Source organism: Mesocricetus auratus, unplaced genomic scaffold (assembly GCF_017639785.1).
Source record: "Mesocricetus auratus isolate SY011 unplaced genomic scaffold, BCM_Maur_2.0 Super-Scaffold_100022, whole genome shotgun sequence".
NCBI classification, from domain to species: domain Eukaryota; kingdom Metazoa; phylum Chordata; class Mammalia; order Rodentia; family Cricetidae; genus Mesocricetus; species Mesocricetus auratus.
In genome coordinates, this window is record NW_024429203.1 from 34,854,165 (window position 1) to 34,872,053 (window position 17,889).

Below are 17,889 nucleotides of genomic sequence, written 5' to 3' on the forward strand. Positions count from 1 at the left end.
GTAACATTTTCATATTGATGTCTTTTACTTAGTAATATGTATTGTTTCCTCACCTTGATATGGCTTGTTAGCTCATTCTTTTTTTTTTCTTTTGGTTTTTCAAGACAGGGTTTCTCTATCTAACAGCCCTAGCTATCCTGGAACTCACTTTGTAGACCAGGCTGACCAAAACTCACAAAGATCCCAGAGTTCCACCTGCCTCTGCCTCCCCAGTGTTGGGATTAAAGACATTAGCCACCATGCCCAGCCTCATTCTTTATATTATTGAATAACATGCTATTGTCTAGCTACACAACACTTTATTTACCAACTGAAGGACATTTTGATTATATCCAGGCTTGGCAGCTGTGCATAAAGCTACAGTTCTTTTGTGTAAGTTAGTGGCAGGCAGTGGAACACGAATCAGGAGATTCATTAACCATGGAGTTTATTAAAGGGGGGGGAGATGGAGAGGGGGGGATGAAGGGTGTGGGGGGCTAATGGCGAGAGAGCAAGCAAGAAAAGAAGCAAGAGAGCATGAGTGGGCAGGGAGCTGTCTTTTAAAGGGGCCCTTTGCACCTGCTTGCAGATTAGTACCCATGGAACCCTGGGCCGACCAGATTTTTGCCTCAGTGCATTCTGCCAGGTAACGGGCATACCAGCATAATGCCTGAATCCTTGCATTCCCACCTTTAATTATTTACAGGGCTGTGTAAGGACTCAGTAGCATGCTCCAGCTTCCTCTTATAAGCAAGTGCCCCCTCACCTCAGTCCTTCTCTCCCTCCCCCCATTCCGGTTGGCCAACACCTAAACCCCCACCCCACTCTTGTCCCCCTCTAACAATAAACTCCACATGTGTTGATTGACTCATAGTTCGTGTTTCATTATTGGTAGCTGCAGCAAAAGAACATTTTTGGTGCTGAAACCCAGGGTGTGGGGGTGAGGGGGCGCTTGCCTAAAAGAGGAAGCTCGAGCATGCCTACTGATTGAGTCCTTATGCAACCCCTTAACGTTTAACATAGCAATGATGTGGCCACAACACCTTACATGTCCTGCCCGTTGTCGGGGCAGGGTCAACATGATGCTGAGGTTCCAGCAACTGTAAATACCCATGTCTAACAGGTTTTGTATGGACATAGTTTTTAATCCAATTAGCAAAATACCAAAGATCATAAATGCAGGATCATATAGTAAGAGCATATTTACTTTTGTAAAAAACTTAAATTTTCTTCCAAGTCTTACTATTTTACATCCTCATTAACAATTGAGCAATTGAGGGTACTATTGCTCCATATTCTTGTCAGCAGTTAGTTAGTTGGTGCTTTGGATCATGACCACGAATATTTAGTAGTAGTTTTAATTTGCAGTTACTTAATGACATATGGTATTAAATATCATATGTACATATTTGACATCTGTCTATCTTCTTTGATAAGGTTCTATTCTGCCAGTTTTTGTCCACTTTTAAGTGGCTTGTTGTTGTTTGCAAATATTTACAAATATTTTTCTCAATTTAAAACCTGCCTTTCATTCCTTTGAATTTTCTTTTGCAGAGCAAACATTTTTAATCTGAAATTATTATTAGTTACTTCAGCTTCCTTTTGATCACTGTTAGCATGGTTTATCTTTCTCCGCCCCTTTCCTTTTATATGTGTCCTTATATTTGAAGTGATTTTCTTTGAAGGTAATACATAGCTGAAATTTGTTTTCCTTTTTTATCTGTTGTTTTGTGGGATGGGTGAGAGGTAAGGCTGTGGATATACCTGCTACAATGCACATGTAGAAGTCACAGTACAGCTTTTGGAGTTTGCTCTCTCTGTCTTATGAGGCACAGTCTCATTGTTTCAGCCACACTCCATACTGTTGGTTAGCTAGCCAGTTAAGCTTCCAGGGCGCTCTGCTGTCTCCACCTCCCATCTATCTTCTTGGAGGAATGCTGGAATTATGTTTGCACAGCAGTGGAGCTGGCTTTTTGTGGGTTCTGGGAAATGTAGCTTAGGTCATAAATGCTGTGTGAACCGTCACTTTTGCCCTTCGGGTGCCCGTGTTCACATGGTATGTGTGGAAACTGGAGGACAACCTTCAGGGGTCAGCTCGAACTCGTGTCATCAGTGTTGCTTGGCAAGCACTGTTACCTGCTGAGCCTCTCCCAGGCCCAAGGAACATTTTTAAAACTTCAACCAATTTCCTTTGCTCTTACTATTGTGTGTGGTGTGTGTGCCTGTTTGCATGTGTGTGTAAGTGCCCATGTAGATGTGTATGCATCCATGTGGAAGCCTAAACTTGACTTTAGGTGCTAGAGCGCTCTCTCTCTCTCTCTCTCTCTCTCTCTCTCTCTCTCTCTCTCTCTCTCTCTCTCTCTCTCCATCCTCCCAAGTGCAAGTGCTGGGACTACAGGCAGCTGCCACATCTGCTAGCTTTTTATATAGAACCTCACTCTTGGTGGGGAAAGTGCTATATCCCCTGAGTTATAAAAGGATGAAGAAATAGATGGGCATGGTGGAGCACACCTTTAATCACAGCACTCGGGAGGCAGAGGCAGGCAGATCTCTGAAAGTTCGAGACCAGCCTGGTCTAAGAATGAGTTAGTTCCAGGACAGCCAGGTCTGTTAACAGGAGAAACCAGATGCCCCAAAACCATGTTTTCATTATGACTTGATTCCCCAACTTACTACACAGAGAGACAATATATGTTGCTTAGTTAGTATGATTGATATAATTTTCTTTTTCTTTTTTCTTTTTTTTTTTGGTTTTTCGAGACAGGGTTTCTCTGTGCCTTTGGAGGCTGTCCTGGAACTCGCTTGGTAGTCCAGGCTGGTCTCGAACTCACAGAGATCCGCCTGCCTCTGCCTCCCGAGTGCTGGGATTAAAGGCGTGAGCCACCAACGCCCGGCGATTGATATAATTTTCATTATAATTTTATCAGTTATTAAAAATATCTTAAATTAGCTCTTGGTTAAGTAAGTAGTTAGTATTATAGAGAATTTTTAGGCTTCCAAAGCTAACATGCAGACTTAGTTCAAAACATAAACCTCAAAATAATAGTTTTTAGAACTAGAGCCAGAAGACTTGGGTAGGTCCCTCTGCCAGGAAGTATCTTGCATGATATTTATGTAAACTTTAGCAAAGAAGCAAATTCATCTATTTGCTTTGCCTTTGTATACAGTTCCTCCTCCTTCCAGAGTAGCATTCATTAAATGTCTTAAATGCCTTGCATGGGATTTTGAAGTTCACTGTGACCTCTGCACTGGTACATTATCAGTCACAGATGATGCACTTGAAGGGCTTTTGGCCATCAGTGTCTTAGTAGCCATGATTCAGTTTGAGTCACCCCCTCCCTCAATGGACCAGATGAAAGCTCATTCCCATGGGATCTGAGCCATATTCTTGAGAATCATTTTATTTTCCAACTTACTAAACTACTTTAGAGACCTCTGGGTTTCACTGGGCTTTTCTTCATTTCCTTCTTTTGTTGATCTTGGCCCCTTTATCTTCCACCCTCTTTATTACTCATTTCTTAGGGGCCTGACTGCTCAGTAACACTGAGAAAATATATCTGAAGCCATATGGGTTGAGCAATACAAACTTAAGAGAGTGGGGGAAAAGAAGAAATGTGTGTTCTCTGAACTTCCTTTGTTTATGTGGTCTGTTTACATGTTGTTAAGGTTGTGTTATCCAGCTGTCTCCCTACATTTCAAAAATTACTAAAGATGTCTGGTGAACACTCTTAAGAGGGCCATGTTGACATAATGAACGAAGAAAACACTTCATTTGTTCCCTACCAAATAATGACTCTCCTTTTGAGATGAGGGAACAATGCCAAAAGCTTCAAAAGCCCAGTTTCAAGGTTGAGAGGCCAGTGACTTTTAGGGACACTTTTAGAAATAAATCAACCAAGTCCTTGTTAGGTTGGAGGCTATGCAACTGTTTCTTCAGTACAATTAGGCTGTGGTATCTATCTCTTTTTGTGGGGAAGGAACCAGATAAAATGAACATTGACATTAGTGTTAGTAACCCTGAAAATCCATGCTCTCATCTGGTCTCATATAATATGAGTTAAAATTTAAGTACATTTGAGTTAGGATCATTCTAGAAAACAAGTGGAATGCTATAGTATTGTCAGAGTCATTTCACTGTAAGTACTTCATCTTGAAGAAGCTGAAAATGGTTCTCTAGCCTTCCTAAACATCACATAAATGAATGAATGCCTTCCAGGCTCTCTATGCCGTGATTCATAAGATAAATACAGAGAGGCTTTTTTGTCACATTCAACTATTTATGGATCTTGGTCTGCTAAATAATAAATTTAGAAGTGAAATTAAGTAAGAACAAAAAATAAAGCATCAGTTTTAGTATTTGGAAAGTAAACCATTGAACATTGACAATGTGGGTTGGAGTCACCTGCAGTTTCTTCTGTTCCCCCTGAGGCGGATGAACACTGGCTCACTATGGCTGCTGTGCTGGCCTTTAATCGCCCCTCACTAGAGCCCTTTAACAGCAGCACTGAGAGGACTGCCAAGGGCCTCCTCAGTGAATTCGCATCATTTACTTCTCAATTCACCCACTGATTGAGGCCTTCTCTCTTGAGTGCTGTGCAGTTCCACTTAAGTGGCTGATGTTTGGGGTCACTATTGAATGTTTTGTGTGAATATCACTTTCATGATGAATTGGCTGCTGCTGCTTTTAGCTGTATGGGGTGAAGCCCTTGGTGGTAAACCTTGAAAGGGAAAAATCCTTCTCTGTAGAGATATGCTAAATGAAATTACTCTCTTTATCACTTTGTCCTTTTATCCTTGCAGTCCGATAACCTCAGGTTCCTGTGATTTATTTGTTTTCTTCAATTAAGCTGAGCTGTTTCCTGTACCCAGGTGCATGCTGTTTATGTTGTGGGTTTTGACAGTGAAGTGGTGCATGTTTCTGACCTGGAAATGTGGTTTCTTTGACTGAGAACCACATCAGTATGCCTTCCATCCTCTACTTCCTTTGCACTGTTTCCTTTTTGAAGGGCTTGGTTTGTCACCATTTAATCCAAACATGATTCATGCGGGACTAAGAGCTGGTAATGTTGTAATAATAATACTATATATACATATATATATATTAATACTCAAAACACTTTCTGTCTTAGCCCTTCTCTGTTGATGAAATACTTTCAGCTTAGTCCCCCTCAGTAACTCTGTAAGTTAAATCAGTTTTGTCCTTGTCTGTGCTGATGAAACTTTAGCTTGAAGTGGTTGGTTAAATATCTCGCTCAAGGTTGCAGTGCTTCTGGGTTACCCCACCTAAAATTCTCCACAGGAAACGAATGCTTTTGAAGGGCTGGGGAGATGGTGCAGCTGATTTAAGCACTTGCTGTGCAGTGCAAGGAGAGCCTCTGACTGCCACGTGCAAACCATGGTGTGTGGGCTTAAACTCACACATGTCATGCATACATAATAGCAATAAATTAAAAGTTGTTTTACTTTCTTAAAGAATAAATAAAAGGTTTTCCAAAGCATGTTCGGCTTGTTAAAACTGAACTTGTTTTTATTTGTGTATGTGTAGTGTAATTATGTGTGGCGTATACACATGTGTATGCATGTACACACCCATGTATGCATGCCAAGACCAGAGAACATCATCAGGTGTCCTAGTCTATCACTTTCTAGCATACTCCTTCGTAAGACAGGGCTTCTCACTGAACCTGGAGCTCATTATTTCAGCTAGTATGACCGACCAGTAAGCCCCATGACCTTCCTGCCTGCCCCTTCTCCCAGCCCTGGGTTTATAGGTCCACCGCTGGGCCATACCCAGCTCTGTACGTGAGTGCCAACAATTAAACTCTGGTCCTCTTGCTTGCACAGCTGCCACTCTTACTTACCCACTAAGCCATTTCCATAGCCTCCTTTTTTATTTTAGTCTGGTTACTTGATAAAGACACTGGTTAAAAGCCCATTAACCACAGAGTTTAAATTGATGCGTCCAAATCAGGAAAACAAACATTTAGGTCAGTTTCTATTCTGTTGCTGATGTAATAAAGCTAAGAAAGGCAGGCCCTTAAATTAGTGGAACTTTAATCAGAAGTAATTAAACCATTAATTTTTTTTTATGATTGTCTCTTCCTTTCAGGGAGATGGAAAGCTTGATGACTAGTTCTACCCTGCCGCCCCTTTTTGCAGATGAAGATGGCTCCAAGGAGAGTAATGATCTGGCTGCAACTGGGTAAGCAGCTGCTTTGGGACATTGGACTTTTGCAGAGGCTTCAAAACACAGTTTCTGACAAAGTATGAGATGCTAACGAGGCAGTTTTATACCATAAGAGTAGAAGGTGCATTTGTTGAGCTTTTCAGAGAGAGCAGTTATAAGCCACTTTATAATGTGCCTTCAGCTGCCTGCCAGTGCTTTGGTCCCTGTAAACTGGTGCGGCAGCACTGTGGGCCTGGTACAGGGAATACCCACCACAGGGGACACTCTAAAACTCAAATGTATTTTCTCTGTAAGCGGCCAGAGTTACTCTTTTTTTTTCTCAGAGACTGGTCTTGTGTGTGGTTTGTGCATGCATGTGAGCAGGTGGGAGTGGGGTACGCACTAGTTTTTGGTGGAGGGAGTTAGCCAGCAAGCCCAGTGATCTTCCTCATTCCACTTCCTTCAGTGCTGGGGGTTACAGGTACGCATAGGGCTGTTTCCAGCATTTACATGTCCTCAAACATCTTAAGCACTGAGCCATCTCTTCAGTCCAAGTTCTAGTTCTTTAATATGATTCTTTGTTCAGGGTGCTTAGAAACCGAGGCAGGAGAGGTGGCTCAGTGGCTGAGAGCACTGGCTGTTCTTCCAGCACAGCTGGGTTCAGTTCCCAGCACCCATGTTCCCAACTCAGCAGCCTTCTGCAACTCCAGCGCCAGCAGGTCTTTTGCCTTCTTCTGGCCTCAGAGGGCGTTGTGTGCGTGTGGTACACAGACATGCAAGCACAGCCACCCATTCACATAAAAATAAGTAACTTTTTAATTTAAAAAAAGATGCTTCACCCCATTAGCCAGCTTCTTGTTTCTCCCATCACTTTTCGTGGAACTGTTGGACAAACCTGTAAAGGAATTTAGAGAAGCCACTAGCAGCACCTACCTCTTACCTTGAAATTCTCTGTTCCACTGCCAGGGGAGGGTTTGTTTTGATTTGGAATTTTTGGTTTTGGGTTTTTGGTTTGTTTGACTGACTGGTTGGTCTGGATTTTTGAGACAGGGTCTCTATGTAGCCATGGCTGTCCTGGAACTTACTGTGTAGACCAGGCTGACCTCAAATTGGGATCCACCTGCCTTCCTGAGTGCTGGGATTAAAGGTGTAGTATGCCACCAATCCTGGCTTCACTTGAGATTTTTTTGTTGTTGTTTATCTTTTATTGATATGTAGAAGCTGTTTGCCAAAGAAGAAATATATTTACTAGTAGATTCAAGTGCTAGCTAATCCCTAAGATGAATTATTTTAATATTCTTTAAAACCCTTTAAAAAATAACCTCTATTATGTACCTGTTTTCTCCTCTCACATTCATTTCTCAACTTCATTAATATCTCTGCCTTTTGACCTCACTGCTTAAATGAAATTGTTCCCCAAGACTTTTCTAAAGGCTGCCTGGTTACTAGGCAGGAAAAGCCAAGGTGGCGTGTGAGGAGCCGCCCTCGCTATCGCTATTGCCGTTAGAAGATGGCGCTGACATCCACTGTCAGTTGGAGTTAACTGTCGCTGTCAGTTGGAGTTAACTGTCGCTGTCAGTTGGAGTTAACTGTCGCTGTCAGTTGGAGTTAACTGTCGCTGTCAGTTGGAGTTAACCGTTTAAACTGTGCCTCTCCCGTGACGTCATCTGGGGTGATGTGCAAACCACCAATCCCGGCTCTACACATCTCACTCGGAGCTCCTAGGCTTATATAAGGGGCTGGGTTTCTTAGCTTGGGGTCTCCCTCTAAGAAGCTGATCATCTATCTCTCAAGATGCATTAAAGCTTTACTGCAGAAGGATCCGAGTGTTCTGCGTCGTTCTTGCTGGCGAGACGGTAGCGCGGGACAGTGGCGCATGCTTTTAAGGTCAACACTGGGAGGCCAAGACAGGCAGATCTCTGTGAGTTCAAGTCCAGCGAGGACTACATAGTGAGATCCTGTCTTAAAACAACATTGTTTTTCCAGTTATATATCAGAGAGTGTTCATGGCTTTAGATCAAAAGCAAAGGTCAAAAGAAACAACAAACCTAGTCTTTTTATTTTGTTTTTTCTTTGGATGGACAATATCTCACTATGTTGCCCAAGCTAGCCTGAAACTCACTCTGTAGACCAGGCTGTCCTCAAACTTGAGGCACTCCTTCTGCCTCTGCCTCCTGAGTACTGGAATTACAGGCATGGGCCAGTTCTTCATCTCCCCCCTTTTTTTTTCTTGGTTTTTGAAACAAGGTTTCTCTATGTTAAAAGCTCTGGCTGCCCTGGAATTTGCCTGCCTCTGCATCCCGTCCCGAGTGCTGGGATTAAATGTGAGTGCCACCATGCCAGTCTGTTTCTTCATCCTTTTATAGCTCAAATTCTGACAGAAAAGTAGGACACTAAACAGGATAAGTCAGTAGAATGCCTGCTGTGTGGATAGGAACTATGGCTTGAGAAATAAAGTAGGAAGGAGCGACTAGGGAGATTTAGAGATGCAGTTTTAGGCAGTAGCCAAGAAAGCATTTAATGAGAATGTGATTTGAGTAATGTGCTCCCTCCCCAAAAGAAGTCAGGTCACTCGCATGTTATTATCTAAGGAAGAATTTTTTTAAGGGTTGCTATCATTTTTTTTTATTTTAGAAGCACTCTTATTTACATATCAATCCCCCCATTCCCTCACCCTCTCATCCTCCCATGCTCCCACCAACTCCCCACAACCCGCCCCTCACCCACTCCCCAAGGATAGTGATGCCCTCCACAGGAGATCATCAAGTCCTTCACATTATTTGGGAGGAGAACATAGGCTCTCTTTAATGTATCTGGGCTGCAGTAGTATCCCTCCATAGGGAATGGGCTCTGAAAGTCCATTTGTGCTCTAGGGATAAACAATGACTTCCCTGGCCTCCTAGTTGGCACCCACATTCAGAGGGCTTGGTTCGGTCCAATGCTGGTTCCCCAGCTTTACAACTAGGGTCTCGGTGCTCTCACTAGGTCAGGTCAGCTGTTTCTGCGGTTTTCTCCAGCATAGTCTTGGCTCTTTTGCTCATGCCTCCTCCCTCTCCACAACTGGATTCCAGGAGAATGTCTTAGTGTTTAGCTGTGGGTGCCTGTTTTTGCTTTGATCAGCTACTGGATGGAGGGTCTAGGAATGGCAACCAATGTAGTCATCAATCTCATTATAGGGGAAAGGCATCAAGGGCAGCCTCTCCACCACTGCCTAGATTCTTAGTTGGGGTCATCTCTGTTGATCCCCTAACATTTCCCCTGTGCCAGACCTCTCTCCAAACATATACTGGCTCCCTCTATCAAGGCATCTCCTTTCTTGCCCTCCTCTATTTCTCCCCTGTCTCAGTCCTCCTGATGTTTCCTGTTCTCCTCCCCATCCCCTTTATCCCCTCTTCCCTTTCTGTCTCCTTCCCCTCTGCCCCCATGCTCCCAATTTGCTCAGGGGTTCTTGTCCCCCTCCCCCTTCTTCAGGGGACCTATAGTTTCTCTGATGGTGTGGATTATAGGCTGGTAGTCCTTTGCTCTATGTCTAATATCCACATATGAGTGAGTACATACCCTGCTTGTCTTTCTGTGATTGGGTTACCTCACTCAGGATGTTTTCTTCCCCCTCCATCCATTTGCCTGAAAATTTCAAGATTTGATTATTTTTTTCCACTAATACTCCATTGTGTAAATGTACCACATTTTCTCCATCCATTCTTCAGTTGAGGGGCATCTAGGTTGCTTCCAGGTTCTGGCTATTACAAACAATGCTAATATGAACATAGTTGAACATATGTCCTTGTTTTATGAATGTGCATCTTTTGGGTATATGCCCAAGAGAGGAATTGCTAGATCTTGAAGTAGACTGAGTCCCATTTTCTGAGAAACTGTCATACTGATTTCCAAAGTGGCTGTACGAGTTGGCACTCCAACCAGCAACGGAGAAGTGTTCCTCTTTCTCCACATCTTCTCTGGCATAGATTGTCATTGATATTTTTTATTTTAGCCATTCTGACAGGAGTAAGATGGTATCTCAGAGTTGTTTTGATTTACATTTCCCTGATGGCTAGGGATATTGAGCACTTTCTCAAGTGCCTCTCAGCCATTTTAGACTTCTCTATTGAGAATTCTCTATTTAGTTCTGTAGCCCACGTTTTAATTGGATCCTTTGGTGTTTTGGAGACTTGCTTCTTGAGTTCTTTGTAAATTTTGGAGATCAGCCCTCTGTCAGATGTGGGGTTAGTGAATATCTTTTCCCATTCTGTGGGCTGCCTTTTTGTCTGTTGACTAACATGTGTCCTTTGCCTTACAGACCTTCTCAGTTTCAGGAGGTCCCATTTATTAATTGTCAATATCAATGTCTGTGCTACTGGTATTGTGTTCAGGAAGCGGTCTCTTATATCAGTTCGTTCAGTGGTACCTCTCACTTTCTCTTCTAAGAGGTTCAGTGTGCCTGGATTTATGTTGAGGTCTTTGATCTATTTGGACTTAAGTTTTGTGCATGGCGATAAATATGCATCTATCTGCAGTTTTCTACATGCCAGCATCCAGTTATGCCAGCACCATTTGTTGAAGGTGCTTTCTTTTTTCCATTGTATAATTCTAGCTTTGTCATCAAAAATCTGGTGTTCATAGGTGTGTGGGTTAATATCAGGGTTTTCAATTCAATTCCATTGGTCTACCTGTCTATTTTTGTGCCAATACCAAGCTGTTTTCAGGACTATGGCTCTATAATAGAGCTTGAAGTCAGGGATGGTGATGCCTCCAGAAGTTGTTTTATTGTATAGAGTTATTTTGGCTATCCTGGGTTTTTTTTTCCATATAAAGTTGAGAATTGTTCTTTCAAGGTCTGTGAAGAAAGACTCAAAGTTCTTACTATACAGGTCTTTCACTTGTTTGGTTAGCATTACCCCAAGATATTTTATGTTGTTTGTGGCTATTGTAAAGGGTGATGTTTCTCTGATTTCTTTCTCAGCCCATTTCTTGTCTGTATATAGTAGGGCAACTGATTTTTTTTTTTAGTTGATCTTGTATCCTGCCACTTTGCTGAAGCTGTTTATCAGCTGTAGGGGTTCCCTGGTAGAGTTTTTTGGATCACTTATGTAAACTATCATATCATCTGCAAATAGTGAAAGTTTGACCTCTTCCTTCCCAACTTGTGTCCTCTTGATCTCCTTTTGTTGTCGTATTGCTCTAGCTAGAACTTCAAGTACAATATTGAAAAGGTATGGAGAGACTGGACAGCCTCCTGATTTTAGCAGAATCACATTGAGTTTCTGTCCATTTAGTTTGATGTTGGCTGTTGATTTGCTGTGTATAGCTTTATTATGTTTAGGTGTGTTCCTGTTATTCCTGATCTCTTCATGAAGGGGTGTTAGATTTTGTCAAAATCTTTTTCTACATATAGTGGGATGATCATGTGAGTTTTGTTTCTCAGCTTGTTTGTATGGTAGATTACACTGATGGATGTTTGTATATTGAACCATCCCTGCATACCTGGGATGAAGCCTCCTTGATCATGGTGGATGATTTTTCTGATGTGTTCTTGGATTCAATTTGCCAGATTTTGTTGAGTATTTTTGCATCAATGTTCATGAGGGATATTGGTCTGTAGTCCTCTTTCTTAGTTGTGTCTTTGTGTGACTTGGGTACCAAGGTAATTGTTGACTCATAAAAAGAGTTTGGCAGTGTGCCTTTTGTTTCTATTGTATGGGACAATTTGAGAAGTATTAGTATTAGCTCTTCTTTGAATTTCTGTTATAATTCTGCACTGAGGCCATCTGGCCCTGGGCTTTTTTTTTTTTTTTTTTTGGTTGGGAGACTTTTGATGACTGCTTCTATTTCATTAGGGGTTATAGGTCTATTTAAATTGCTTATCTGTTCTTAACTTAGTTATGGTAAGTGATATCTATCCAGAAAATTGCCCATTTCCTTTAGATTTTTGAATTTTGTGGAGTACAGGTTTTCAAAGTATTACCTGATGATTCTCTGGATTTCCTTAGTGTCTGTGGTTATATTCTCCTTTTCATTTCTGATTTTGTTAATTATCATGCTTTCTCTCTACCTTTTGATTAGTTTGGATAAAGGTTTGTCTATCTTGTCTCGAAGAACCAGCTTTTTGTCTCATTGATTCTTTGTATTTTTTTATTGATTTCAGCCCTCAATTTGATTATTTCCTGGTGTCTATTCCTCTGGAGTGAGTTTGCTTCTTTTTGTTCTAGAACTTTGTTGTGCTGTTAATTCTCTAGTGTGACTATTCTCCAGTTTCATGTGGGCACTTAGTGCTATCAACTTTCTTCTTAGCACTGATTTCAAAGTGTCCCATAAGTTTGGGTATATTGTGTCTATATTCTCATTGAATTCTAGGAAGTCTTTAATTTCTTTTTTTTTAATTTCTTCCTTGACTCTGGAATATTGCAATTGCCCATTATTCAATTTCCATGAGTTTTTGCAATTTGTGTTGTTGTTGAATTCTAACTTTTTTTTTTTCTTTTTACGAGACAGGGTTTCTCTGTGAATTCTAACTTTAATCCATGGTGATCCAATAGGATACAGGGGGTTATTCCAAGTTTCTTTTATCTGTTGAGGTTTGCTATGTTGCCAAGTATGTGGTTGATTTTAAAGAAGGTTCTATGTGACACTGAGAAGAAGGTTTATTCTTTTGTGTTTCAATGGAATTTTCTATAGATGTCTGTTAATCACAATTGGGTCATAACTTCTGTTAGTTCCTTTGTTTCTTTGTTAAGTTGCTGTCTGGTGGACCTGTCTAGTGGTGAGAGTGGGGTGTTGAAGTCTCCCACTATAAGTGTGTAGAGTTTTATATGTGATTTGAGTTTTAGTAATGTTTCTTTTATGAAAGTGAATGCCTTTGTATTTGGGGCATAGATGTTCAGAATTGAAACTTCATCTTGGTGGGTTTTTTCTGTGATGAGTATGAAATGACCTCCTTCATCTCTTTTGATTGATTTTATTTTAAAGTCTAATTTGTTAGATATTAGGATTGCTACCCCCGCTTGTTTCTTGGGTCCATCTGATTGGAAAATCTTTTCCCAACTTTTAACTCTGAGGTAATGTCTGTCTTTGAGGCTGAGGTGTATTTCTTGTTTGCAGTAGAAGGATGGGTTCTGTCTTCAAATCCATTCTGTTAGCCTGTGTCTTTTTATGGGCCAGTTAAGACCATTAATATTGAGGGATATTAATGACCATTGATTGCTCATTCTTCTTTGATTTGGAATGTATGGATTTCCACCCCCTTTTTCTTTTGGCTTTTGGTAAGGTGGGATTATCTAATGCCTATGTTTTTCTGGTTGTAGTTAACTTCCTTGGGTTGGAGTTTTCCTTCCAGAACTTTCTGTAGGGCTGGGTTAGTGGGTATGTATTGTTTGAATCTAGTTTTGTCATGGGATATCTTGTTTTCTCCATCTATAGTGATTGAAAGCTTAGCTGGGTATAGTAGTCTGGGCTGGCATCCATGGTCTCTTAGTGTTGGTCGAATATCTATCCAGGGCCTTCTGGCTTTCAGAGTTTCCGTGGAGAAGTCAGGTGTAATTCCCATAGGTTTGTCTTTATATGTTGCTTGGCCTTTTTCCTTAGCTGCTCTTAATATTCTTTCTTTATTCTGTATATTTGTGGTCTTGATTATTATATGACGAGCAGACTTATTTTTGTGTGTGGTCCACTCTATTTGGTGTTCTGTAAGCTTCTTGTACCTTCATTGGCATGTCTTTTTTTAGGTTGGGAAAGTTTTCTTCTATGATTTTTTTGGATATATTTTCTGCCCCTTTGAAGTGGTTTTCTTCACCTTCTTCTATACCTATTATTCTTAGGTTTGGTCTTTTCATGGTGTCCCATATTTCCTGGATATTTTGTGTTAGGGATTTGTTGGACTTATGATTTTCTTTGGTTGATGAATCCATTTCTACTAGTGTATCTTCAACACCTGAGATTCTCTCTTCCATCTCTTGTATTCTGTTGGTAATGCTTGTATTGGTAGTTCCTGACCGTTTGCTTGGCTTTTCTATTTCTAGCCTTCCTTCAGATTTTTTTTTAATTATCTCTATTTCAGTTTTCAACCCTTACACTGTTTGAATTGTTTCTTCCAATTTTTGCTTTGTCTTTTCGTCCATTTGTTGAATTTTTTGAATTTTTTGGTTTGGTTTTTCTTACATTTCTTTGAGGGATTTTCTCATATCCTCTTTGAGGGCCTCTATCATTTTCATGAAGTTGTTTTTAAGGTCATTCTCGTCTGCTTCATTTGCATTGGAATGTTGGAGTCCTGCTGGTGAGGAGTCTCTAAAATCTGGCAGTGTCATATTTATTTTCCTGTTGCTGAGTGTGTTTTTGTGTTGTCTCCTTCCCATCCCTTCTTCTAGTGGGTGCAGAAAGAGCCTCTTCCTGGCCTGGTGGTTAGAGAACCAGAGTTCCCTTTCGGTGGGTGCAAGCAAGTCAAATATTCTGGTAGTTCTCCTCTTCCTGGTCCTAGTCCTGGTCCCGTGGGTGGAGAAGAAGACCGGGAATCTGGGGTATGTAGGCTCCCACTGGGAGGGGAGACTCAGTGGCAGTCTCTAGGCACTGGTCCCATTGGTGAAAAAGAAGACCAGGAATCTGGGGTGGGTAGGCTCCCGCCGGGAGGGGAGGCTCAGTGGCAGTCCCCAGGCACAGGTCCCGATGGTGGAAAAGCTTGAGATTTTCTTTGGTGGGTGACTGTATTTCCTCTAGTGAGTCTTCAACTCCTGAGATTTTTCTCTTTCATCTCTTGTATTCTATTGGTTATACCTACATCTATAGTTCCTGATGATTTACCCAGCTTTTCTAGTTCCAGCATCCCCTCATTCTGTATTTTCTTTGTTTCTTTTGTTGTTGTTGTTTTGTTTTGTTTTTTTGAGACAGGGTTTCTCTGTGGCTTTGGAGGCTATCCTGGAACTCACTCTGTAGACCAGGCTGGCCTCAGTCTCACAGAGATCCACCTGCCTCTGCCTCCCAAGTGCTGGGATTAAAGGTGTGTGCCACCAACGCCTGGCGTTTTCTTTGTTTCTATTTTAGCTTTCAAGCCTTGAACTGTTTGAATTGTTTCCTTCACTTGTTTTGTTATTTTTTCTTGGTTTTCTTTAGATTCTTTAAGAGATTTGTATATTTCTTGAATTTTTGGTTTGTCTTTTCCTCCATTTCATATATTTTTGTTTGTTTGTTTTTACTTCTATTTCTTTAAGGGATTTTCTCATCTCCTCTTTAAGGGTCTCATCATCTTCATAAAATAGTTTTTAAGGTCCTTGTCTTTGGCTTCATCTGCGTTGGGCTTTTCAGGTCTTGCTGGTTTGGAGTCTCTAGATTCAAGTGGGTACAGGTGGGATCTCTCTCTCTCACCTCTAGTCTTCCGGTGGCGTAGGTGGGCCAAGACTTCAGTGTCTGCAACTCTGGATGGTCTGGCCTCTCCTGGTGTTCTCCTCACTCAAGCAGAGAGCAGAGGGTGGAGGGTGGGCCAAGACTGAGGTTTGGCCAGACTCAGGATGGTCATTCCTGCCAGGGCGGGTGCACTCTACACAGGGAGCAGGCCCAGGAAGATCCAAGGAGGGGGTGATGGCGAGAGTTGGGCTCTCATCAGAGCCCACGCTCACCTCAAGCAGAGGGCAGAGCCTAAGGAAGAATTTTATAGACAGAGGAAGCAGTCAAGGCAAAAGCCTGGAAGTAAGGATGTCTCTTGCTTTGCAGACATGCCCAGAAAGACGGTGACTAAAGCAGCAGATTGAAGGGTGAGGGGAAGCAGAGGACTCTATGATTGCTTCTTTAGTGTACCAATGAACTGCCTAGAGATCTTATTAAAGTGCAGATTCTCATTTAGAAAATCTAGCTAGGGCAGAGATTCTAACAAGCTCGAAGGTAATGCTGTAGATGCTGACAGGCCCGTATTCTGGGTGGGAAGGGCAGTAAGTAGAACCATAAGATCCTTTAGCCTTCACTCTGAACCTTGGAGGTTTGAACAGAATGGTAAGATCTGACTGACTTCTTAATAATATGACTGTTCTGCCAGTGGACAGAAGGGAGGCAGGGCTAGAGCAAGGAGACATGATGACCTCAAGAGCATCACTCATAGCCTTGACAAGAACATTTTTTGGTGAGATTGTGAAAGGGAAAGAAACCTCATTGGAAGCCAGACAGTGGTGGCACACACCTTTAATCCCAGCACTTGGGAGGCAGAGGCAGGCTGATCACCATGAGTTTGAAGCCAGTCTGGTCTATAAGAGCCAGTGCCAGGAGAGGCTTCCAAGCTACACAGAGAAATCCTGTCCAGGAAACAAAAACAAAAAACAAGAACAAACAAAACCTCATTGGAGTGTGTTTGTAAGATGTGGGAATGGAGTTAGTGAGAAGTATAGAATTCTATATGTATTTTGAAAATAGACCAAACAGGATTTGGCTGCGAGACCAGAGGAGCAATGTGAAAAGGAAGAAAAGAACAAAGACAGTTTCAAAGTTTTGGCATCACTAGCTGGAAAGATGGAGTCACTGCTCACTGAGGTGGGGACTGAACAGTTAGGGGAAGGAAGCTTAGTCAGGAAACTATAAAACCGAGGTGCTTGTTAGAACTCTGAGCTGGGATGTCAATCAGGCAGTAGCATACCAAGTTCTGATGTTCCAGGAGGGTTAGGCTAGAAAAGTTTGAGATCATCAGCATCTAGCTGGTATTCACACTATGAGACTAGATAAAATCACCAAAGGAATGAACACCAAAGGAGGGAAAAGCACCTAAAGAGCCTGAGCTCTGGGTCTCAAGCACTTAGAGGCAGACAGAGAAGGAACAGCCAAAATCACGGTGAGAGCTGAGAGGTAGCCAAATAAGCAGACACACAAGGAGACTAGAACTGATGGCTGTCCCAGATCCTTCTGAGGACTGAGAAATGACATTGGATGTTTACTGGGGGCCTAGATAAGGATTGTAAGTTTGCATCTCCTCTAAAATGCATTTCAGAGAGGATGGAAGAAAATTTAATTCAGCAAGTATGACCTGCTGTTTCTAGGGCGTTAGCTGTTGATGCAGGAACAAATGAAATCCTTCACTGAGAGTTAGGTAGAGATAGTGTCTTTGTTTTGTTTCCTTTTGCTTTAAGAATTACACAAGCACACTTTCAACAGAGTATTCCAATACTGTAGAAAGAACTGGTGATGCTAGACAGGGCAGAATTGCTGAAAATCTGTCCCTTGAGTATCCAGGGGAGTGAGATCAAGGGTGGAAATGGAAGGCTTGTTGGCTATAGCTAGGAGCATGCACAGTGGACACCTGTGACTTCTCCCTTCAGCCCATGTTTGTCAGGAATTTGAGATTGTTATTTTTTCCCAACCTGATTGGTATATTTTGCTGGAAGAAAAATGTTTGAAACTTAGGAAGTTTTAAACCGATGGTGGTTGAAATGAGTGATGGTGGAAGCAGGAATAGCCTAAAACAGCCAGATTAATTGAAATATTTGCAAAATAATGCCTGCTAAGATCACACTAGATATCAGGCTGTCCCAGAACTGATTTCTTTTTCTTGTGTATGTATTTCATGTGTATAAATGTATGACTGCAAGTATGTCAGTGTACCACATGCATGCTTGGTGCCTGGGGAGATCAGAAGAAGGCATTGAATACCCTGAAACTGGAGTTAAGCATGGTTGTGAGCCACCATATTGGTGCTGGTAATTGAACCTGGGTCCTCTGTAAAGCACAAGTGTTCTAAACCACTGGACCATCTCTCCTGCCCTAGGGGCACTGCATTTTAAAGA

At 41.8% G+C, this 17,889-nt stretch overlaps 1 protein-coding gene across 1 annotated transcript in view; it reads left to right on the forward strand.

Annotated features, from left to right (window-relative positions):
• The window catches only part of Hmg20a (high mobility group 20A), an 86,526-nt gene that overhangs the window by 43,322 nt on the left and 25,315 nt on the right, over positions 1-17,889 (forward strand). Inside the window, exon 2 of the mRNA XM_040729746.1 lies at positions 6,089-6,181. Within this exon, the coding sequence (XP_040585680.1) occupies positions 6,093-6,181 (89 nt within the window). The 5' untranslated portion in view covers positions 6,089-6,092. The remainder of the gene's footprint in view (positions 1-6,088; positions 6,182-17,889) is intronic.